Here is a 25231-nt window from a genome sequence, read left to right as displayed (position 1 = left end):
AAATGCTCATCAGGCATCCGCTATGTGTCCTGTACTAGATGTGGAAACTGAAAAAAATATCTAGCTAACTCCAGTCATTAACCTTATAGAATTTAGCCTAGTAGTATCCTGGAAGGTACCAAGAGAAGCAGGATGGTAGATAGAGCTGTTTTGGCCTGTTCTGGATTCAAGTCTTGGCTCCATACTGGCAGTGTGACCTTGCATAAGTCACCTAGACTGTCAGTGTCCCCAGATAACTCTCTTAAGACTATAATTTGCAGAGCAGAGGCCAATTTGCAGTGAATTTCTCACTGGGAGTCCCCTCCATCAAAAAAAAAATCAAAGGTCTGATTATATAGAGTCCAACCCTCATTTTACAGATGTGGAAACTAAGGCAGAGATTAAGTGACTTGCCCTGGGTCACACAGCTAGTGAGTATTATGTGTCTGAGGCTGGATTTGCACTCTGGTCCTCCTGACTCCAGGGCTGGTGCTCTATGAGATTTCCTTCTTTTCTAGATGGTCCAACCAGAGAGGCTAAGAAGCAGTCGGGATTTGAGGTCTGACTAAACCCATTTTCCTGCCCAGTGCCACCAGGGTCATGCTGTCAATTTGAGTGGTTTGTGTTTATATGGGGTGGGATTCCAACCCAGATGATTCCCCCCCACCCAATGCTCCAACCTCCAACTCTCTGATGCTATGAGGGAGGGCATTAGACAAAGGCCCAGTTCTGGCTTCTTCAGGACCCTGAGGAGGGAGGGTCTTCCCTACCAACCAAAGCCCCAGGAAGGCAGTGAAATTTGAGTGGGCGTTAAAGCCTGGCAGAGAAGGGGAAGGGCTGAGGCAAAGACATGGGGTCATGTTTGGTGGATATCAACTGTCCAGTTTGGCTGGATTTTATATGAGATAAAACTGGAAACAGGGTGATAGCAAACTGGGAGGTCTTGAATGACGGGCAATGAGAAAGCCTGCTAGGGAGCTAGTGAAGACTGTTGAGCAGAGGAGGACAGTGAGCAGGAGGCTTCTGCTGCCGACACCTGCTTCTCTACTAAGGTTCCTTCCTCCTTGTTTTATGGGGTGAAGAGCCAGGGAAGGGTGGGCATGGAGGGGAAGGAAGAAGAGGCAAGAAATCCGGAGTCAGAAGACACACAGAAAAGAGCCCCATGGGACCAAGACCTCTGAGCTTCAGAACTGGCTCTCCCACTCATTCCCTGGGTGGCTGGGGGCAAATCCCTCTCCCTTTCAGAGACTCAGTTTCCTCAGCTGTAAAAGGAGTGAGCTGAGCTAACACAGGGGCATGGTGGAGCCCTGTGGCAGTCTGGTGAAGCCGACAGAGCCTTTCTCCAATGAATGCTCTTAAACGTATAACATGAAAATACATTACAAGGGATTAAACTAATTATACTTAAATACAGTTATCAAAACACACACACAGAGTTTACAGACCTCGTATTAAGAAACTCCATCCTAAATGATTTCTAAAGTTTCTTCCAAATCTAGCATTCCGAGAGTCTACGACAGAAAGGGGGATGGGCAAGTAGCTGTTAGGAGGGGAGGTGCTGAGTCTGGTGGGGAGGAAGGAAGCAAGAAAGAAAGGACAGAGGGAGAGATGCAGAGACAAATAGTGAGACAAGAGAGGGGGAGAGGGGAGGAGGGGATGGAGTGGGGAGTTTCAGATCAGGGGAATGGCTGGTTTAATGGCCTGGGAGCCTTTCCCCCTCTCCTTTCCTCCCCCCCACCCCCACCCACCCACATGGTTCCAATTAGGTCCTGAATTAATCATCCCACCCAGCCGTGGGGGACAGACTGGCCCCAGCTGGCAGCCGGGAGGAAGGAGAGGGAGTAGGGGGAGGGGAACACAACCTGAGCCTTCGTTTGATGGGCTCAATACTCCCCATGTAAGTCACCAGGTGCTGAATGAGGGAGTCCAGTAGGGCCACCCCACAAGGTTCGAAGACTTGTCTCTTTTGCCCTTCCCCCTCCCCTCTCCCCAAGGAGCTTATCTGAGCCTCCTCCCCCACATTATTAGCACTTTCTTTTCTCAAATAACCTTGTATTTACTTCAGAATCAGAATCACAGACTTTGAGCATTGGAAGGGACCCCAGCGTCCATCTGAGTACAATAAAACACCAGAGGAATCTTCTCTGTGACAGGTGGTCTTCCGGCCTGTGCTTGAAGACCCCCAAGGAAGGGGAACCTGCCCCCCCCAGCCCCAGACCCCCAGCTCATTCCACTTTGGGACTGCTCTGCTGTGGGGACGTCTTAATTGTTCTCTTATCTGTGCACACATTTTATCCGGCCCAGTCCCTCAGTAGAATGTAATCTCCTTGAAGGCAGGAACAGCTTCTTAGTCCCCAGCACATAATGGAGCCTTAGCATATCGACAAATTCACAAATATCCCAGGGATCAAGGACTGAATGCATTCCTTGTGTAGGGCTGGCCATTAAATCCCGGTTCTGGTACTGAGATGTATGACCTTGTTCGGCACCTCTGAAATTAGGGGGTGACCCTTGATGGTCTTTGAGGTGCTTCCAGATCTAAATTTGTGATGCAATGTCATTATTCTCTTCCCCAAAAAGAGTTGGGGTTCAATGCTGAAACCAAGGGGAAGGAGGGCAGACAATAGGATTTCAAGCAACTATGTTGAAGGTTGGCAGATTGGAAGGGTAGAGCCGGGTAATTTCTGGGCTGTGGAAAGAACGCTGACCTTGGTATCAGAAGACCCAGATTATGAGGCCAGCACCAATACTCACTAGCAGGGTGACTGACCCAGTCATTTCCTCATCTGTAAAATTAGGATGGCAATATTTGCTATTGTCGAGCTGTTTCAGTCATGTCTGACTCTTTGTGGCCCCATTTGGGGTTTTTTCAGCAAAGATACTGGAGTGGTTTGCCATTTCCTTCTCTAGCTCATTTTACAGATGAGGAAACTAAGGAAGGCATGCAGGGTGAAGTGACTTGCCCAGGGTCACACAGCTAGTAAGTGTCTGAGGCCAGATTGGAACTCATGAGGATGAGTCTTTGTGACTCCAGGCATGGTACTTTATCCACTCTGTCATGCTACCTACTTCAAAAGGTCATGTAAGAAAACTGCTTTGTAAACCTTAAAGTTATACAAAATCTCCCATAGGGAGGTAGGTAGCTACCATCCTCTCTGGAGAGTCTCCTTTCCCCTGAGCTCCTCAGGTGCTTTGGGGATGGCCAGGTGGAGAATACAATGGAGATGAGGGGCACCAGGGACCTTCTCAACACAGTGCTGGAACATGCCTCCACGGAGGTGGAATGAGGAGGCTCTGCTGTTCCTCTTCCTTCCTGCTCCGTCATGGGCCACCCTGCCTCACCTTCCTGGAGTAGAATTACTACCCTTTGAGTCACTAGGTGGGGAGTGGGAGGGTGTCTCCAGAAAGCCCCTAAGAAAATGGATATGTATTGTTTGGGAAAGTCCTGGGGGATGCTGATGTCTTTGGCATATGTACAGATTCAGGACTCCAAGGGGCCTGACAGGTCACCTAATTCAACCTTCTCATTTTACAGAAGAGAAAACTGAGTCCAGGGACTTGCCACTAACAGTCCTAAGAGGAAGGGCTAGGATTTGAACCCAGGTCCTCTGACCACAAATCTAGCATTTTTTCTTTGTACCATCTATCATCTCAGTGCAGAGTGAGTGAGTGAGTGTGTGTGTGTGTGTGTGTGTGTGTGTGTGTGTGTGTGTGGTGTGTGTTGGGGGTGGTGGTGGTAGTGTCCTTATAACTCCCAAGGGGGCATGATTGTGAAGAATACTGCATTAAGCCAGAACACCTGAGTTCACATCCCACGGGTAGACATGTACAAGCTGTGGAATGCTAGGCAAGTCATTCAACGTCATCTTTTCCTGTTCTGTAAAAGGAGGGGCTCAGACTTTTCCCCCTAAGGTCCCTGGAGAGGCAGGGGCTTAGCCAAGTGGGTCAGCAAGTGAAGGTGGTAGGGGGTTTGCGTAAAGTGGTGAAGGGGAAACTGGGTTTGGCTCCTGCCCTTGAGCTAGGGCTGAGCAGGGCTGGGCTAGAGGCCGGAGAGGCCCTGAGTGCACAGGGGGAGGGTGGGAAGAGGGGCAGGAAGGAAGGGCCGGCCAGGTCTTTGTGAGAGGACTTCCTGGGGAGGGCACCCCACCCCAGCTGAGGGGGACAGAGGAGAGTGGCTGGAGGCACACACACACACACACACACACACACACACACACTACATATGTAGCAAATAGTTGGTGCTTAATAAATGTTAATTTGGTCTCTTTCTGCTTCCTGGCAACCCTCTGAATACCACCCCCATACACGCACATTCACACACCACATACATGCTCATACACACCCATATTTGTGTATACAAACTCATGAACACACTTATTCACACCGGGCACCCACTTGTCTGTGCATTCAGGCATATCCATTTGTACAGACGTTCCAACAGCATCCCACCCCACAAAACAAAACAAACCACACTTGCACATACACATTTAACATCTATGCCCATTCTCACAACTGGCTGCTCCTCTGTGCATTTTGCAGAATGTTGTATACACTGTAGGCATTTAATAAATGTTTGTTGAATTGAATTGTTTTATACTCTTGTGTCTATGTGCGGGCCTATGTGTGCATAGACAGAGCCTGGTTGGGCTCTTTATGAGTATTGTCTTTGCAGGGTGTGTGTGTGTGTGTGTGTGTGTGTGTGTGTGTGTGTGTGTGCGCGTGCGTGCTCAAGCACTTATGGGCTGGGAAAGTGGTGAATACAGTTTCAGTGTAGGTCTGGGGTGGGGAAGAGAGGAGGAAGGAGAAGAAGGAACTGGGAGGAAATCATTTGAAGTGGGGAAAGAAGGGAGGAAGGTAGGGCAGAGTTGCAGGAAAAAAAGAATGGGGGTATTGGGTCTTACTTATTTGCAGACTGTGCATCTGAGACTCTGGCACGGCCAGCATCTTAGCATCCCCTGGAAGGCTGTGGATAAGAAGAGAGAAGGATGTTAAGTCAGGTACCTTGACCCCAATTATCTCCTGGAACCTTACTTAGAGCTTTCTTCCCAGCCCTCAATCATCATTCAATGACCTGATCTAACCTTTAAAAACACAGATGACACACTCTACCTCCCCACAGTAGGACCAGGGCTCTGAACTGCTTATTCAGCATATCCAGGAAGGGGTTCTGTTCAGACACTCAGCTCTCTTAAGGATATGGCTTTCCCGGGGTTGGGAGCTTACCACCAGGCACACAGACACTGACCCACACCCCATAAGCACAGACACATAAACACGCACGTATAAAGACATGCCCAGATGCATACATGGAATCACAGTGACGGGACCTCAGAGGTCATCAAGCCAATCCTCTCCTTGACCTCCAGTGGGAGGGACCCCACCTTGTGTTGAGGCTGTCCCTTTCACCGTCAGGTAGCTCTGCTGGTTAGGAAGGCATCCCTTCATCAAGCCTAAATGCTCTTCTTTTCAGTTCTCACACATTACTCTGGTTCTGCCCTGAAGGACAAGGTAATCCCTCTTTGGGGGACAGAGGGGCCTGAGGCTGAGCCACCTTGGAGGGAGGAATCCCTTGGAGGGAAGAATCTGGCTGTGGATTTCAGAGAAGCGGGCCACTAATGTGGAGCTTTGACTTCTTGCTGACCTGGAATGAGCTGATTTCACCTGGAGCTCAGTTGGCAAAGAAAGAAACATTCTCCAGAACCAGGCCCAGGGGGAGAGGTTGGGTCTAGGAGAGCCTAGCCACCTTGCCAAGCTGGAGCTGGTGGCTGAGCTGTGGTACCTCAGGCTGCCCACTTGTGTGTTCTCCCTGGATGAAGTCTGGAAGGAGAGTGGGGGGCCCCCGACAATAAGGTAAAGAGGAGAAACTGGCTTATTCACTTGAGTGAGGAGAGTGGAAGGGGCTCAAGGTTGACTGCCAGGAGCTTTCAGATTGAAGATGTCCTGGGTGATTTCCTGGCACACATGTCCACAAACACACACACACAGATCACGCCCCATTAGTGTGTAGTTAGGCCATACACTTAAAGTAAAATCTCTCTTAAAGGAAAACTGAAACACAAGTATATGCTGAAAAATAACATGGATCCAAGGTGCCACTCAGATCTTATCCAAGCCAGAAATGGGAGAAAGTAGTCTACACCCCCACATTTCTGTATGGAAAAATTGATAGATGAGAAAAATTTCCAGGGCCGAGTCCAGAAGTAGGAAGCTTAGGGGCTGGGCATCAATCCCTAGAGACCTGTTAGTTTCATGGGGAAGGTGAGGAGGTAATGAGCACAGTTATATGGAGGACATGGTGACTAGGGCTTTGTCCTAGGGAGGAAAATTTAGAGGGAAACACACCCCTTCATAGAACCCCACCCCCACCCTTGCAAACTAGGCACAGACTTTGCTAGTTATAAACGTGTTAATGAGGGCAAGGTCATGTGTTCTATGGCCATCTAAGCCAGTCAGATTTATACAGAGGCTACACTGTTCTTCAGACATAGACAGTTCCTGAGCTTTACCATGGCCACAGACAGAGCCCTAACCTCTGTCCTAGCTTGAGCCTAAACCTTGGACTGACTTTTATCCCCTTTTAGTCCAACACCCTAATTCCTAAACTTGGTCAAAGCCTGACCCAAACTACAACCTTAGACTGACCCCTGACCCTTCCCATAGAATGCCCCCTAACCTTGATCACAGACTGACCTTTCATCTCTGCAAGGGGTTGACTCTTAATCTGGACCGTAGACTGGCTCTTATTTCTTGCCATAGGCTGATCACTAACCCTGACCATAGACTGACCCTTCATCCCTCCTCCCAGACCAACCCTTAACTAGATGTGCTTACTCTGGAGAAGGGGGGATTCAGTGGGAATATAATAATGGTCATTAAGACCACTAGTGAGAATGTTATAAAGGAGAGTCCTTGTGAGTATGAATTGGGCTAGATGGCTGCCGAGGTCCCTTTCAACTTGACTGCATTCATACAGACTGACTGCTAAACTTGGCCCAAAAGGGAGCTGAGGCCTCATGGGTTCATCTCCCTAGAAGTCAGTTTCCTCATCCATAAAATGGAAAGGTCGGAACTAATGAATCTCTAAGGTCCTTTTCCAGCTCTAGAGCCATGATCTTACCAACCTTCTCATACATGCTGGTCACAACAGGCCAGGGCAGGAGGCACAGATGGTTCAAGGCAGCCCCTCCCCTCCATGTCTTGTATGAAATAAACAGGCAAGTCACTCAAGCTCCCTGAGCCTCAGTCTCCCCATTTGTAAAATAAGAGGCTTGGATTAGATGATCTCTGGGGTCCCTTCTAGCTCTAGGATTGTGTGACTTCACAGAGCATTTTGTTTAATGCCCACAACATCATTTATTAAGATATTTGTGTCTGTGCTATAGTGGCCACAGCCTTATAGTGAGGAGTCCCTGAATTTGAAATCTGCATCAGATACTTCCTACCTGTCTGCCTTTGGGCAAATCACTCAACCTTTCTCAGCCTCAGTTTCTTCATCTGTAAAAATGGAGATAATAATAGTACCTATCACAGAGTTATCGTGAAGATCAAATGAATTAATGGATGTAAGGCATTTTGGCTCTATAAAATGTCAGCTATTATCCTCTACCCAGTAAAATGTAACTTCCTTGAGTGCACATAGTAAGTGTTTAATAAATGTTTACTAAATTAAACTGAACAGTTGTTATTAAAATACCTTGTGAGGGCTGGAAGGCAAGACTTGGGTTCAAGAGCTGCCTTTTCAGCCTTGGCCATTCACAGCTTTTCGGGGCCCCAAACAACCTCCTAAGACTATAAATTGCCTATAAATTGGGTGTTTCCTCTCTTCATTAGTGGAAAGGTTTTGCTCATTGGGAGTTTATTATACTAATGAAATCCCAGGTGCAGTCTAGATTATCCATCCATATCCATCCATCCATCCATCCATCCATCCAAAGACATATACACATATACATGAATCAGTCTCTCTCCCATCCAAAGATATATACAAGAGTCTATCCCTATCTCTCTGTCTCTGCCTCTGTCTCTATCATCTCTATCTAAACATCTGACCAGATCTGAAGATTTCATTCCCAGATGAGGAAACCTCTTATTCCAATGCAGGGGGTTGGGGGTGGGGGGAGACTTGAACCCAAATCATCTTGACTCTGAGGCCAGCTCTCCATATCAATTAGAGTATGCTGCATGTGCGTGGGCATGCATATATGTAACATATACAATATAACAAAAATTAAAATTATATATAATATATAATAATTATATCTAATGTGTATATATATATAAACATATATACATACATATAATTACATTATCTCCCTACAAGACCAAAAATTTCATAAAAGCATGTTATCTAATCTTTATGTTGGGCTCATATAACATAAGTTAACTAATGTTTATTTATCCACATCTTTTCTTCCATATACCTGCACTAGGCTATCTTCCCTACATGAAGTTTTTGGAAGGGATATTAGACTAGTGATTTCATCGTGTAGGGAACTTCTGAATAAAGTCCCTCTACCAATATAGATCAGCAATTGGTCTGCCACTAGGTGGGGGGGGTGTGTGGTGGGTCTGAGAAGTTAAGTGACCTGCCTAGGATTACATAGCTAGTAGGTGTTACAGGCCTGTGTATTTATGTGCCCCTAAATTCTTCACAGACCTTATGGGTGAAGGAGTGGAAGGCCATGGACGGAGTTGGGCAGGATGAGCAGATTGTACAAGGATCCATTTGAGTATTGAGGGCACCAATTTGTCTAGTGCTTTATGAGTCCTGATATTTGCCCCATCAGACTGGAGGCTTCCTGAGGGCAGGAATAATTCTCTCCATTCTAGTTTCAGACAAGCTACTCCAGTTTCTCTGACAAGAAAGGGCCACATGGGATCATGAAGAGCTGGAAAGGACTGAAAAAATGACGGGACAGCTCCATAGGAAAAGCCACAATAATCTCAGTCCTTGAGAAAGGAGGAGGTCCAGAAGAGGAGGAAGAAAAGGTGCTTGGAGATCTTTCAGAACTGGGTGAGACCTTAGGGGAGGTGTTCTGAATCCCAAATCGAGAGCTTAGAGAAACAACCTAAGTAGAATGGTAAAATCGAATCATCATTTTAAAGTACCTACTGTGTGCAAAAGTACTAAGCCAAGCCTTGGGGATGCAAAGACAATGGAAAAACCGTCCCTCATCCTCAAGTTTGCTCTCCAGGCTGGCTTCCGGAGGCTGAATAGGAGTCACAGACTCTCAGAGGCCACTGGGTGGATCGTCTAGCTGCCCTCACATCTAGGGGCCCAGTACTAGGGACTCCTGTGAAGGTGCTGAAGCAGAGAAAACCAAGCCCAACCCAGAGACGCACACCTGACGAGTCCTGCTCCGTCCTTGTCTGTGTTTACTCTCCACTGACATGACCAGCCATTATTGCTCCTATAGAAAGTAAACACCTTGAGGGTAGGGGCTGATTTGTTCTTGTCTGGGTTCTCAGAGCCTAGCACAGTTCCAGGCTGGTATCTCGTAGGCACTCAATAAATGCTTGTCAATTGGTTGCCATCTAGACACTCCGACTGACCTGTGGGTTTTCTCACTCTCGAGTACCCACGTACAGAATGACTGTCAGCCATACAGACACTCAAACATTGACAGGCACAAAAAATTCACTTAAAATCTCAGTATCGTCCAGCAGAAACTCCCATCCCCATCTTCCTGTCATACCTGCTTCAACTGCACCAAAAGTGCTTATATTTTGATTCAGGATGTCCCAAAAGTCTTAGTGCAGTTTAAAGCTTATTGTGCCCTAAGACTTTTGGGACGCCCTGAGCAATCGCCACTCCCCTTCCCCCACCAGATAGCTTGTCCAGACCAAAAAAACATACCCCATCACAGACTGAAAGACAGAGATACACGTCCAATGGAGATGCCCACTGACAGAAGCAGAGGCAACTAGAGGTAAATATAAAACGATGGGAGAAATACCATTGGCTATGGAGTCACAAGGGCAGGGTTCAGATCCTGGCTTTATCTTCACTTATTATTATATAATGATATACTATTATTATATAATATTAATATATTATGTTCACTCATTTATTAAGCTCTTTGGACCTCGCATTCCTCACCTGTTTTTTGCCTTGTGTCCCCAGCATTTAGCACGGTGCCTGTCACAGTTAAATACTGACCTCTATAAAATCAGGGGGTCAAACTAAATAACTTTCTGAGGTTCTACATCTACAGTTTTATGATCTATGAACCAGAGATGTAAACACACATTTACTCCAACTTCAGGAACTTACTCACCACTCTCTCCCCCCTTCCCCTCCCTCTCCTTCCGTTCCACAGACCCAATTGACTTCTCTGGGGGTCCCTTAGAGCCCCCTTTGGCTACCCTTCCCCCATGGCCTCAGCTTCTCCCAGGGGACCCCCTACTCCTTTCTGTTGGCCAAGGTCAGAAGTTAGTACATGGCTCCCCATCCTATCCCATCCTGTCCACCGCCACTCCCCAAAGCACACACTTCTGGACTTTCCCACAGGCACAGAATTCCTCCCAATCCTGACCCCACACAGAGATTGCCTGGGGATCCTCCCTTAGCCCTATTCAGGAATCCCCCCCTCCCACATCAGACCTCCCAGCTTCCACAGGGAGGGGATGGATGGGAGCAGACAGGAGGGGAGCAGTGCAGGGAGGGCTGGAAGTCAGGAGAGCCTGGAATAGTCAGCCTCCACCCCTAGCCTTGGGCCCTTAAGATGGGGAACCCCAAACATTCAAAGTCAGAGACTTTTTGACTTGGGGAAAATTTGGAGTTTTAGAGTTCCGTTTCTCAGGTCCTGACGTTACCCACTGTGTGTGTGTGTGTGTGTGTGTGTGTGTGTGTGTGTGTGTGTGTGTGTGTGTGTGTATTTGTGGTGGGGTGTGCGTGTGTGTAGAGGGGTCTAGACTTTGAGGCAATACCTAGGTGCCCCGTATCCCAGCCTGTCCCCAGTCCTCCACCCTCAAAGTCAGGTAAGAAAGCCTTTTCTCTTCCTCTAGCTAGGTACTCACCTCCCTCTTTTTCTGGTCTCTCTGTTACCGCCGGATCACCGAAGCTGCCTCGTTCCAACTGTGTCTGGATGCAGATGTTCCTCGGCCCAGCCAGGCCCCCTGCGCCTAAGTCAGGGAGCGGACTAGTCTTCGTTTTTTATCAGCCTATCGCTCAGTCCTCCTTCAGGGTGGGTCCACACCTTCCCTCCTCTCCAGTGCCTTGGAGCAGGCAGGCAGGAGATCCCCAAAGTCCGGGGGATTTCTGGACTATTTCCTCCCACTCCTGTCCCCCACCCCTTCGGACCCACACACCCTGGCCCGGCCCCCTTCCCTCCTGCTTGCTCGCCCTGAGCGAAAGAGAGAGAGTGAGCGCCTAGGTTCAGATTGCAATCCCAGACACAGATGTGGGAGGGGCGGGGTCTCGGACTCTAAAGTCTCCGGGCGGAGGGGTGGGCGGGGGACAGCGAAGCTCAAAAGCTCAGCCCAGGGCCCCCTACCCCAAATTCATAGAGCAGCTCCTAAATTCTTTGGAGGAGAGGAATTCCATTCCTTGCTACCCGTTTCCCCAATTCTGCTACTCTGTTTTGGGAGTGTGTGGAGGGTCCCGGAAAGGTAGCTTGGGAAAGCTTGGTGCTGACATTGTGATTTGGACACCATAGCCCACCTATCCACACCTCCCACCCCAATGAGGCTACCCTAAGTGTGCAGGAGAGCCCCTTGGTTTCTTGGGAAGCCCAGATAGTTCAGTTGCATAGGTCGGGATCTGGAGTAAGGAAGAGTTCAAATTGGACCTCAGAATTTACTAACTGTGTGAGGCTGGCCAAATCACCTAACCTTTCTGAGCCTCAGTTTCTCCAACTGTTAAAGGAGGATAATAAGCGCCCCTCCTATCTCACGGAGCTGTTGTGAGAATCGATGAGATAATACATATGCAAAGGGCAGTGAAATCTTAAAGCTTGGAGAAGGAGGAAGAGAAATAATAATTTGTACGGGACTAGTCCTCTTGGGGTATGATTGGGACAGTGGAAGCTCCTGTCACGTCCAGCGCTCCCACCCCATTGCCTTCCTGGTCAAGCCCCACCTGATTCTGGGTCCTTGCCCAGGAATGATGTCGGAGGCTTGGGTGGACCAGCTGTGGATGAGGCCATAAGAATGTGAGCACCACCCCCTTACTCTCTCCCTCTGGCCCACGATCCTGCTTCTGCTGGACTCAGAGGGAGGAGGGTTCAAGGAAAGCTTGCTGTCTGAGTCAGACCACTCCCTCCCTCATCCCCGGCTAAGGAGGGCCCCAAACCTTGCAGTGGCCCCTCAGTGACAGTGGAGAGATCCTCCTCAGGAGATTTACCCACCTCACTTCCCATTCACCCTAGCAAGAACATTTATTTAGTAGCTATTGTGTGCTGTCCGGGGCCAGAGAGGATAGATACAAAAATGATAGTCCCTGCCCTCACTGAGCTTACATTCTATGGTAAGGGTACAATATGGATCCAGATAAGTAAATATCGAATTATACAATTCAATCAATTGACCAGTGTTAACTAAAGACTTACATTGTGCTAGGCACTGGGGATTCAGAGATTAAACTACATGGTCCCTGCCCTCAAGGAGCTTACATTCTACAATATTCAAATGAGAAAATATTTGCAAAGTTTTCTGCACACCTTAAAGCAATATATAAATGCTAGCCTTTCTATCAGTCTTTGGAGGCTCAAATACCACCTTGGAAGAGTATTACCTGTATGACCTTGAGCAAGTCACTTAATCTCCGTAGGCCTCAGTTTCCCCATCTATGAAAGGAGGGGTTGGACAGGATGCTTTCCAGCTACAGATCTTTGGTCTAAGGGGAAGCGGTCATTTCACCATATATATATTTAAGCAAATAAAAAAACTCCTTCTAGGAGGTAGCCCTTGAGCATTGCTGGAATCCTTCCTCATCCCATGTTTTTCCTGGGCCCCTTCCAGTCTCTCCGGGTTTGAGGAAAGGATGGTGGCCTGAGGTTTGGCCTCAGTCACCTCCCTCTGACTCCCTAGTCTTAGTGTCTGAGCTCTCCTTTTCATTCTTGGAGGCCTTTGGAAGCTTCTTGCTACCAGCTCCTGGGGGCAGAAATCTCTCCTCCCAGCCTTCCGAGCCCAGAGCAGCCTTTAGCTGGGCTTCCTGGCAAACCTCTTTCTTCTGCTGTGCTGGATCTCTCTCTCCCCACCAGACTAGGAGCTCCCTGAGAGTGGGAGCCACATCTCCTCCATCAGTGTCTGGGTCCTCTGTGAGGACTGCACCTTTCTCCTCACTCAGTTACCCTCCATAGATCTACGACAGGATGAGTCTGAGGTGGTGCAGCTGTGGGTGGGCTTCAGAATAGAATTAAAGAGACAGATCTCATTCTCTCTTCGGTTCAGTCACCCTGGACAAATGGAAGGTCTGCTACTTACTAGCCGTGTGATCCTGGACAAGTCAAGTTGCCTCTTCACCCTCAGTTTACTCTTTGTAAAATGAGGACAGTAAGAGCACCTGTTTCACAGCCTTGCTGCGAAGATCAAGTGTGACCTAGAAAGTTATTTGCAAAGTTTGAAGTGCTTGTAGGAGCACAAGCAGCCATTAGGATTATTGGGCAGGTCACTGCACTTCAATTAAAGAGAAATCAACTGGTCAATTGATATTGAGGAGATGGTAACTGAGAAATATTCCGGATGGGAGCTCAAGAGCTATAGTATTATAACTATAGCATTATAGTATATATTATTATATAGTATATTCTACACACTAGCAACCCACTATAATAATAATAATAATGATAGCTAGTATTTATAAAGGGTTTTAAAGTTTTCAAAGTGCATTATAGATATAATCTCATTTTATCCTTACCATAATGCCAGGAGGTAGGTGCTATTATGACCTCCCATTTTACAGATGAGAAAACTGAGGCAGACAGAGATTAAGTGACTTGCCCAGAGTCACACAGCCAATACGTATCTGAGGCTAGATTTGAACTCAGGCCTTCCTCCCTCCAGGCCCAGTGCTCTATCCATTCCTTGGACTACCTAGCTGTTTCTACAGCTGTTCCACAATGCCTCAGGGTAACCCTTAGAACCCCAGGGTGGTGCAGCCAACTGTCCTCTGGACAGTTCATCGAGAACAGGGTTGGGCTAGTGAGACCAGAATTTGCACTCTCTTTCAAAGGATTGTTGTGAACCAAGAGCTCTGTAAACCTTAAAGTGCTTTGCAATGGGAATTCTTATTCCCTTTGGGACTTCTAATTTTCTAGCTCTGACCAGGCCTCTTAAGTTAGGAAAGTCACATGTCCTTTTTGCCAGATTTCACACTTTGATATCACCTGACTCCTGTGCGTCTTGGTCCTCGGTCCTGGATTCTGGTCCTGTGGCACCTGAGGAGACTGGGCTTCCAAGGGCTGTGATATCTTGAGATTGTAGATTTAAAAGTGGCATGGTCATAGACAGTAAGAGGCAGAGATAGGATTCTCACATAGGTTTTCAGACTCCAAATCTTATGCACCTTTCTCAGTTCTATGTGGTCTCTGCTGACAAGAGAAGATGTAAGATGGCTGGAAAATCTTCTTGAAGTTCAGTCAACCAGTCAGTCAACAAGCATTTATTAAGTGCCTACTGTATGCTGGGCACTGTGCTAAGCATGGGGCATACAAAGAAAGGCAAAAGAGTCCCTGCCCTCAAGAAGCTCACATTTTAATGTGGGAGGTGACGTACAAACAATTGTGTGTGTAAGATAGATGCAGAGTGGATAGAAGGTAATCTCAAAGGAGACAACATCAGTGATTGGGGAGGGAAGTAGGGGAGAGAGAAATAGGAAATGCCATTTGCAGAAGGCAGGCTTTGAGCTGAGCCTTGAAAGGAACCAGTGAAACACAGAGGAGGAGCTGAGGAGAAGCTAAGCAGGGCAGAGCATTCCAGATCTAAGGACAAATAGTGCAAAGTCATGGAGTCGGGAAATAGATGGTGGAACAGAAAGTAAGCCACCGTCACTCTATCGTAAAGAGCACAGGGGGAATGAGCTGTCTTTGCCTGACACCCAGACCTTTTCTTTACTGATCATCACTGTCGCCCACCCAGCCCCCCCCCCAGCACAGCAAAGACAAAATATAGTGTAAAAATCTGTCTAGGAATCTGTGTAACCATGGGCAAGTCATTTAACCCCATTGCCTAGCCAAAAAGAAAAAAAAAAAGAAGAAAAAAAAGAAAGAATAAAAAAAATCTCTCTAGGAAGCCTTCTCAGATTGATAAGGACTAATGGAGTTAATCCCTCTTGCTCTTCACCCCAAGCATGAAACTCTATGACTATTTATTTATCCTTCCACCCACCTCCCATTCCTAATGCCCCCCAAGTGTGTCATCTGCCTAGCCATATATCTTATTTGCTGTCTATTGCTCTCTCTCCCTCTCATCCATCTGTCTAGTCTGTCTCTCTATCTGTCTCTCTACCTATATATCCATTCATCTATCCATCTATCTATCCACCAATCTATCCATCTACTTCTCTACCCATCCATCCAATGATCTATCTGTCCATCCATTCATCTATCCATTTAATTATTCATCAATTTATCCATCTACCTTTCTATCCACCTTATCCACCCACCTATCCATCCATCTATCTATCTATCTATCTATCTATCTATCTATCTATCTATCTATCCATCCATCTACCTATTTATCTATCCATCCATCCATCCATCTATCTATCCATCTACCTATCATCTACCTATCCATCCATCTATTCCATCCATCTATCTATCTATCTATCTATCTATCTATCTATCTATCTATCTATCCATCCATCCATCCACCTATCTATTTATCTATCTATCCACCTATCTATTTATCTATCTATCCATCCATCCATTTATCCATCTATTCATCTATCTATCCATCCATCCATTTATGCATCCATCCATCCATCCATCCATCCATCCATATCCATCCATCCATCCATCCATCCATCCATCCATTTATCTATCTATCCATCTATCTATCTATCTATCTATCTATCTATCTATCTATCTATCTATCTATCTATCTGTCTGTCTGTCTGTCTGTCTGTCTATCCATCCATCCATCCATTTATCTATCCATCCATCCACTTATCCACCCACTCATCTATCTAAAACCTTTGTTTAACAACTGGAAGGAATACTGACTCCTGCTCCAAGGCAGGAGGTTGCTCCAGCCCTGAATGAGTCCAAAAGCTTCCACCTGGCATTCAATGTTCCTTGAACTGTCTAATTAGCATAGTGGCATATTGGCAAGAGGACCTGAGTTCAGATTCTGCTTCAGGTGCTTACTACATGCCTGACCTTGGGCAAGTCACTTAACCTTCAGGGGTCTCAGTTTCCTCATCTGTAAGACGAGAGGGTCAGGCTCAAGGACCCTGAGGTCCCATCTTTTTCTAAACCTATGACTTGATGATTCTTATGCACCATGGCTTCTCTGTTAAGCCACCTTCTTCCTCCTGGTGGGGCTTGAAATCAGGCAGGTGTGCGCACAGACTTGTATGCCAGTGTTTTTATCTGTGTGGGAATAGAAACCAGGAGGGCTGGCTCCAGGTACATCTGTGTCTCTCCCCCTCTTTCCTTCTTCTGTTTTCCCCCTCTCTTTCTCCCTCCTCTTCTCCCTTCCAGTAAATTATAACCACTCTCTCCTTGTCAGGCTTCCCAGACGTGGTGGCCTTTGGTGGTCTGGAAAGCATTACCAACATGCTGATCTCTCCCTGCAGGCTCTCCTCACCTCCCCTCCCTTCCCCCACCCCTAGGAAGGCGAGCTGCTTTCAGCCCTGGGGCCCCAGACTAGCCCTACTGAGGGATGCTAGGGGGCAGCTAGGGGACTTGGCTGAGAGACTTCAGGCCTCTGAAAGGAAAAAGAAAGTGGGATATGGAGGCACAGATGATGGAGGGGGTATGGGGGAAAGGGAAGGAGTGTGGAAGAGAGAGATGCATATCCCTCCCTTCGTATGCCCCACTCCCAGCTCCCAGGCCTGCTCTGAGCTTGCTAGCCCCAGTTACAGTCTCAAGAGGAAAAGGTAACAGTTCTTAGATCTGGCAGCCTCAGATATAGAGATTGGGGGGGGGAATGGCTTATTCACTCAGCCCCCAGGACGTAGGTTTCCCTTCCCCCATGCTGAGTGAATCCAGCTTGCCTGCCTGGAGAAGTGTATAGGCCAGGCCCTGGGCTGACTGAGGGATAACTGTAGTTCTTGCTACCAGAGTCCCTGATATAGTGGGATAGGCAAGTTCTTCCTCCATAGAATTCCTGGTCTAACTGAAGGGGTCCATAGCCGCTACCCCCAGGGTCTACTGGGAATATACAAGAGAAAAGTATAGGCTAGGATTTCTTAAACTATCGGTCAATTTTGTCAGATTTATGCCCTAAGACATTAACTGCCAATTGGAGAAGATTGGATTGTTCTACCATTAGAAGGCTTTGAGTTGGGGCAGAGGGGTGGCTGAGATGACTTTTAGAAACTCTTTCCCCCTCTCCTGACCCTTGACCATGCACCCATATCTTTCAGGGTTATTTCTGTCTCCTCTGACCTGACCTTGTCCCCACCCAATCAGTCTGCTCAGGGGCTCCCACCCCACTGACTTCACCATCTCCTGGCAGGCCAGACTCCACTGCACTCCAGTTCTTGGCTTCCTGTCGAACAAGGAAGGCAACAGAAGGGAGAGAGAGCAAACCCTTATTTTAGTCCTCTGCACAAATATTTATGAGAATTTGGACCCTGTCTTTGAGACTTCCCCGGGAACCCCCTCCATTTCTCCCTCTGTCTACCCCATGTTCTTCTGTCCTAAGCTGGGATCTAGACTTGGAAGAGCCAACCATTTTCCCATCATATCACGCCCAAAGACTTGTTTATTCAAGGTTTATTCACAACTTCACCACAACTAACCTTCCCTCACCACTGTGCCTGGCCCCACATAGATCATTAGGTTCAATGATCTCAAAATGAAACCCCAGTTCCTATGATGTCTTAACCGTGGGGGTGTTGTGGTCTCATGGGTCATCCTAGGGGATGAGGAGAGATCTCTAAAACTAATCTTCCATGGTATATAAACCATCAAGTTGTCACTTTGAAAGGGACAGGTCCCAAGGGGGTGTGAAGTACAGGACATGTGAATTTCAACTGAGGTTGTAGGTAGTAGGTCAGTGACCAAGCCTGGGAAACCAGTGAAGAGAAGGAAGTCAGCAGCCTGCACCCCTTGGATCACACGCTTCCAAACTCCTGTCTGGAAAAGGGAGGAGACCTAATCCCCCAGCCCCCAGCAACATCTACCAGGCAATCATGTTTAGTTATTAGATTCCTGAGGTGCGAGCTTCCTTCCAGGAATTCCTCTGCTCTGCCCTCCCAGCCCCCCTTCCCCTCCCCTCTCAGGCCCACATTCCCCCTCCCTATAGATTTCCTCTTCGCTGACAACAGCACCATCTGGCTGGAGAATTCTTCCTCTTTAAAGGGACTAACGGAGAGTGAGTCCTGTAGACAGAGCATTTACAGCCCCCTAGGGAGGGCATGTGTGACAAGTGGACACTGGCCCCTATCATCACCAACTATGTCAGACCCCCCCCCACTCCAGCTTTTTGACAAACAGACAGATCCCTGAGCTGGAAAAGATCTCAGTCATACCTGTACAAGATTCCCTACCATAACATCCTGGCCAGTCCACAGCTGTAACTAGCTTGGGACAAACAGGGCTTTGCTACCAGGTACTGACATGGAGGCAGCTTCTATTTTTCTTCCTTTCTTCGTTTAAAATCTGCCAGAGGCATAACTTCCTGAGTGATTCTCTGGGGCACTCAGGGCCCCCTCTAGACCTACCCTGTTCTCTGAGCTACTTCCTGCTACTCTCCTATAAACACATACTTATTAAGCCCTTACTATGTGCCGGGAGCTTTGCTAATGCTCTAGGACTTGAAAGCTGTGATCTCTAGAAAGATTCTGAGGCAGAGCAAAACAGTCAAAAGCAAAAAAACCTCCTGCCTTCAAGGAGCTTATATTCTAAGGGAGGAGACAATATATACTTACAAGCTATATACAAAGTGATAGAAGGCAAACTGAGATGAGAACTCACCAAGCTGGAGGTGAGGTGGGACTGACTGGGAAAGGCTTTCTGTTCAAGGTAACATTGGGACTGGAAGGATAGAGGTGTCCTGGATAGTAATAGGAAGTTTAGAAGAGGGGTGGGTTTGGGGAAAAAGATAATGCATTCCTTTTGGACTGTGTTAAGTTTGAAATGTCTATGGGAAATCTAATCGGAAATGTCCAGTGGGCAGTTGGACGAGAGCTCAGGAGAGAGAATAGGGTGGCCTATGTAGATCTGGGAATCCCCTGTGTAGACGTGGCAATTGGAGGTGATGAAACCGATCAACCAAGTGAAGAGAAGTGAGACAGAAGAGAAGAGAAGGGCCTGAGAGATCTTGTGATATCCTCACACTCGGTGGGTGGGAGGTGGATGAAGGTCCTACAAGAGACTGAGGAGTGGTTAGACAGGGAGGAGGGGAGCCAGCAGACAGCGGTGTCAGAATATCCAAGAGAAGCTCATGATAGGTAGTGCCAAAGGCTTCAGAGAGGTCAATAGGGTGAATACCAAGAAAAAGCCATTGGAGGAGCAGCCAGGTGGCACAGTGGATAGGGCACCGGCCCTGGAGTCAGGAGGACCTGGGTTCAAATCCGGCTTCAGATACTTGACACGTACTAGCTGTGTGACCCTGAGCAAGTCACTTAACCCCATGGCCTAGCCAAACAAACAAACAAACAAACCCCACTGGATTTGGCATATTGAGCTCCCAGGTAACTTGGGAAAGAAGAGCTTCAGGTGAATGGATCAGAAGCCCGATTTCAGAGGGTTTAGAAGAAAGGAAGCAGAGGCATCAGTGTAGATGGCTTTTCAAAGAGTTTAGCTAAGACCAGTGTCTTTGTTTCTGGGTGACTTCTTAGGCCTGAACATCCATCCCTGGCTAATCCACTCCCATCTTTTGTAACTTCTTATAGAATGGAAGCTCCTTGTGGGAAGGGACTGTCTCTTTTAGTATTTATGTTCCCAGTACTTTGTGGGCGTCTGGCTTCTAGTGAACGAGAAATGCTTTTTCATTTATTACCTTACTCATTCTTTCATTTGTAGTGGTAGCAAGCTGTTCCCATACCCATCCACTCCCCACCCCTGCTCCCACCCACCCCCAGCTCAACTGATGTAATGCTACTGAGAGACAGATGAGAGAGGTAATTAGGTCTTGATGTGATAAATAAAACGTAAAGCATTATCTATAACTTGCTATTCCCTTGTAAAATGTTAAGATGTTTCCCTGATGGAAGGCTTTTACTTTTGGTTGATGAAACAATGAATATGTTCCTTGTAGTCTTTAAAAAATTTGCTAGCCTTGGGACATACCAACCTGGGAGCAATTTTGTGGGGTGTGATCCCTGTGTCTTTACTAGAAGGTAGCAGCAGCCCTGGAGGAAATTTCTCTCTCCTTCTACTTCTATCTGCCATGGAGATATTCCTACAGTAGGAGGTAACCACCACCATATCCAGCTGGAACGGAAGGAGAGAGTCAGGACAGGAAACAGCCTTAGGGAGTGTGACCCCTGGCAGCAGAGAAGAGTCAATTGTGAATCCCCTAGAAGGTGGGAGCTGAGATGCTGAGAAGAAGGACAAGGCACACTGTTCAAGGTAACATTGGCACTTAGTCACACATTACCAGACTCATAAGTAGTTTTGCACACACACACACACACCACACACACACACACACACACACACACACACTTATCTATATTTATATATTTTGCATAGCCCTCCCTCACTTAAATCCAATTCACTTGCATGTCATGGCATCACCTCCCTGATGTCATGGTTCTCTTCCAGAACAAAGGACAAATAGCAATTACAACCTTATACACGTGCCTGAGGCAGCTAGGTGGTGCAGTAGATAGAGTACCCCACCTGTAGTCAGGAAGATTCATTTTTTGTGACTTCACAACCAGCCTCAGACACTCACTAGCTGTGTGACCCTGGGCAAGTCACTTAATCTGTTTGCCTCAGTTTCCTCATCTGTAAGATGAGCTAGAGAAGGAAACAGCAAACCACTCCAGTATCTTTGTTACCGAGAAAGTCCCGAATGAGGTCAAGAAGAGTCTGCACATGTGGAAAAATGACTGAACAACAATACGTATGACTCACTCCCATACTTGCAGTTCTAAGTTGTAACCTTCCTATTGATACATGTATATTTGTGTCTGGGTACACACTCTCCTAAGGCAGTCTGTCCATCATTCCTGGCTGCCTCATTTTTGTGGAATTTGTTCAAGCACAGTTCAGGTTAGATCCAGTTCCAATCCAGTGCTCGCTTGAAGAGTTCTGGAGAACTGAACGCCCTTCGGCTAAGCAATGTCCTTCCTAGACTGCAGTGCCCAGAGCAGAGCATGTCATTCTAGCTGTAGCCTGATCTGGGTACAATGTAGCCATACCATGACTCCCCCAAACCTTGATGATACGCTTCTCTTAATGTAGTAATAATAGGTAGCATTGGGGCAGCTAGGTGGCGCAGTGGATAGAGCACCGGCCCTGGAGTCAGGAGGACCTGGGTTCAAATTTGGCCTCAGACCAAACACCTGACACTTACTATCTATGTGACCCTGGGCAAGTCACTTAATCCCAATTGCCTTAAAAAAATAGGTAGCATTCATAAAGTACTTTACAAATAGCTCGTTGTATCCTCACGGCAACCCCAAGAGTAGGTGCCAGTTATTATAATCTCAGTTTTCCATGTGAGGAATCCGAGGCAGAGAGGGGTAAAGTGACTTGTCCAGGGTCCTACAGCTAGCGAGTGTCTGAGGTGGGATTTGAACACAGATCTTCCTAATTCCAGATCCATTGCTGTATCCACTGGGCCATCTGGTTATGTAGCCTAAAGTTGTGCTATATTTTTTGGTTGCCATATCGCACCATTTAAGCATATTGAGTTCACAGTCCATTAAGATTCCCAGGTCTTTTTTATATGACCTGCTGTCCTGACAAGCCTATGCCCTGGTCCTTGGAACTGAGCTTATATTTCTTTAATTTTATGACTTTGCATATTATCTTTTTTGGATTCTCATGATATCTCTAAGAGGGAACATCCTTATCCCCATTTCTTTTTATTTCTTTTTAATTTTTATTTTTTGGCAATTGGAGTTAAGTGACTTGCCCAGGGTCACACAGCTAGTAAGTGTCAAGTGTTTGGTCTGAGGCTGGATTTGAACTCAGGTCCTCCTGACTTCAGGGCCAGTGCTGTATCTACTGTGCCACCTAGCTGCCCCCTTATCCCTATTTCTACAGATAGATTGAATTCCTCAGGGAGGTAAAGTCATTTCCCCAAGGTCACACAGTCAGCAGGAGACACAGATCACCCTGCTGCTCCTTCCTACCTTAAAATAATACCTGAAACTTCCTACTTTAATCTTTTTTTCTTTCACTCCTAAAGCTTTTCAGGAGCAACTCCGACTGGGGAGCAGGAAGGAGCCTTGGAAATTTCCCATCTATACAGTGTCAGAAGATTTAGATCTGGAAGGACCCTAAAAGTCATCTATCCAATCCCTTTATTTTACAGGTGAAGAAAGTGAAGCCAGTGAGGTGCAGTTGAAAGAGTTCTAGTTCTCAAGTCAGAGGATGTGGGTTCAAATCCTACCTTTGGTGCTTCCTACTATGTATTCTTGGGTAAGTCACTTAACTTTCCTGGGCCTCATTTTTCTCATTTGTACAATGGGCTGGGGGGGGGAGGGGCTAGATGGCTTCCTGTTCTAGGTCTATAGTTCTAATCTAAGACTCTGAGAGACCAAATATGACAAAGGTCACACAAACAATAAATAATAGAGGCAGAATTTGGTTTCTTGCCCTGTGACCCCCAGTTCCCATGATCTTTCTACTATACCAACTCACAGCTGGAGCCACATACTGGCTGGCCAGGCCCAGGCCTACTGCTTTGGATGAATACCATAAAGCAAGTCTTTCTGGGGTCTGCGTTAGATGTCTCTGCCCCTGGAACAGATGAAGGCTTCCCCAGATGACAAGTGTGGGGATGCCTGCTAGCTCTCCTTAACAGGGGGAGGCTCTAGCTCACTCCTGAAATACTCAGGGTGGGGGTTGGCCTCATCTCAGGGCAGAGGAGGGGGAGTCCCAGGGTGGTAAGGCTGTGTGGGGATTTCTCCATCACTTGGGTGTCTCGGGGGGTTTGGGCCCAATCTAAAACCAAGGGGTTGGTGTTGTCAGAGGAATGAATTCAGCTGGTAAGACTTCATTGTTGGAAGGGACCTTTGAGATCATCTAAATAGACTGGAAAGGGATTGGGAGTCAGAAAGGTCTGGGTTCAAAACCCAGTTCTGCCACCTGTGTGATGTTGGACAAGTCATATTTCACCTCTGTGACTGAATGAAGGAATGAGCATTTGCTAAGTGCTTACTGTATGAAAAGCACTGTGTTAGGGAGGCAAACAGAAGAGACACTGCCTGTTCTCAGGGAGCTGACAGAGGGGAACAACACACATGGAAGAGTTCAGGTACAAATCAAAGGTCCTCTGGCCCTTAGGATGCAATGCATGGCAACAGATGGTATTATATCATCTTCAGTATCATTCCCACTGTTCAAATCATGGCAGATTCTGATGGTGAGTCAATGGACTGTTCCAGGGACTTCAGTGGTGAGAATGCCCTTTACTTTTGTAGCTGTGCTGATAGGCTTTTCTGTGGCACCCACAGAAGCAGTGGCCAGGCCTTGTCTCCATGGTCTTTGCTACCTGGAGGTCAGCTTCTGAATGCGGGCTAGAAGAAAAGCCTGGGCATTCTCATGACTCTTGGGTTTGGGATCCTGGGATACCTCCACTGTGTTCTTTTTTTTAAAATTATTTTATTTTCAATTCATGGAACAAAACAAGCATTTCCATAACATAGTACAATAAAAAGATAATGCACATATTAAATTGCAAATCTCCTGCTCACAACTCTCTCCAAATACTCAACAAAGTTTTCATGCAAATTTCTTTTTTTCCTCCCCCAATCCTTCTCTCTGAGATGGCTACTATTAGACACAAATATATATATACATATATTATAGATATGTATATAATATATATATATATATATATATATATATAAACACAGTCATATAAGTAAAATTAGTCTATACATGCTTCTATTTATCAGTTCTTTCTCTGGATGCAGATAGCATCTTTCTTCATACGTCCTTTATTGGTGGGTTCTGAGTAGGGGTGAGGGAGGTTGACCTGCTTGACATCTGCTGCTGCCCAGGTGCCGTGCCACTCCAGCTAAGCTGGCTGCCTGCTCTGTGGGTGCCTGGCCCAGTCTCCACAGGAGTGGCTTCCAGGATGATGTGGGGGCTGGACCAGAAACCATAATGGCGGTATGGTCGGTGTTGCCACTGCTGGGTCCCTTGGTCCTACCTGCCCAGAGAAGGCCGTCAGTGTTGGTGGTGGCAGGGAAGGTGGGCTCCTCATCAGCTCAACCTTGGACTGGGTCTGACCGTTAGGATCTTGTCTGACTCTAGATCTATGGAGATAATCCAATACCCTCCTCTTCCTAATGAGTAAAATGAAGTTTCTGCCTCTACCATCTTATCCTCCTAGAGGATCTCGGGGGTCCCTTCCTATGGTTGCCTCTCATGTAGCAGAACTCAAGGCTTCCCTCTCCCCAAATTTCAGCTCCAGCATTAACAAGGGATTCAGGGGGCAGTCAATACTGTCCCCTCTTCCCACTTCCTAAAACCAATCTTCCCCGTGACAGCCCCGGGCCTCCAAGTCTCCAGAGTTCCTTGAGAAGTCAGGACACAGCTTCCCTCCCTCCCTGTGTCCTTCCCTCACACCCACTCCAACTCCACCTCTCCCCTTGTCCTGCTTCCCAGATCGTGCAAGTCTAAGTGGAGGGATGGAGTGGGGTGGCAGCACCCCCTGGAGGCGGCCGGAATCTCTGCACCTTCAGTGTGGCCAGGCCGTGAGCCAGGGTGGGACGCAGGATCACAGAACCTCAGCACCCTGTAGTTCATGGGGTCTGACCCAAACCTGAACAAGAGTCCCTCCTCCGGCATTCCGAGAAGTGGCCCTCTGGCCTTTGCCTGAAGAGCTCGGCGATACAGACCATGCTCTCTCTTCAGCAAGCATATTCATCCATTGGTTCAGCAAACGTTTATTATATGCCTACTGTGTGCTAGGAGCTAAGGATACACAGGCCATAGAAAAACAGTTCTTGGTT

The 25231-nt window shown here is 47.2% G+C and overlaps 1 protein-coding gene across 1 annotated transcript in view; it reads right to left on the bottom strand.

Annotated features, from left to right (window-relative positions):
* The window catches only part of HSPA12B (heat shock protein family A (Hsp70) member 12B), a 42549-nt gene extending 31263 nt beyond the window's left edge, over positions 1-11286 (bottom strand). The window contains exons 1-2 of the mRNA XM_021001043.2: positions 10999-11286; positions 4881-4942 (exon numbers count right to left, since the gene is read on the bottom strand). Coding sequence (XP_020856702.1) covers positions 4881-4923 — 43 coding nt within the window. The 5' untranslated portion in view covers positions 4924-4942; positions 10999-11286. The remainder of the gene's footprint in view (positions 1-4880; positions 4943-10998) is intronic.
* Positions 11287-25231: the final 13945 nt, after the last annotated feature.

This window comes from Phascolarctos cinereus, unplaced genomic scaffold, assembly GCF_003287225.1.
Source record: "Phascolarctos cinereus isolate Bilbo 61053 unplaced genomic scaffold, phaCin_HiC Scaffold_2;HRSCAF=192, whole genome shotgun sequence".
NCBI classification, from domain to species: domain Eukaryota; kingdom Metazoa; phylum Chordata; class Mammalia; order Diprotodontia; family Phascolarctidae; genus Phascolarctos; species Phascolarctos cinereus.
Note: the sequence above shows the minus strand (reverse complement) of the source record. Positions and strands in the feature narration are given on the sequence as shown.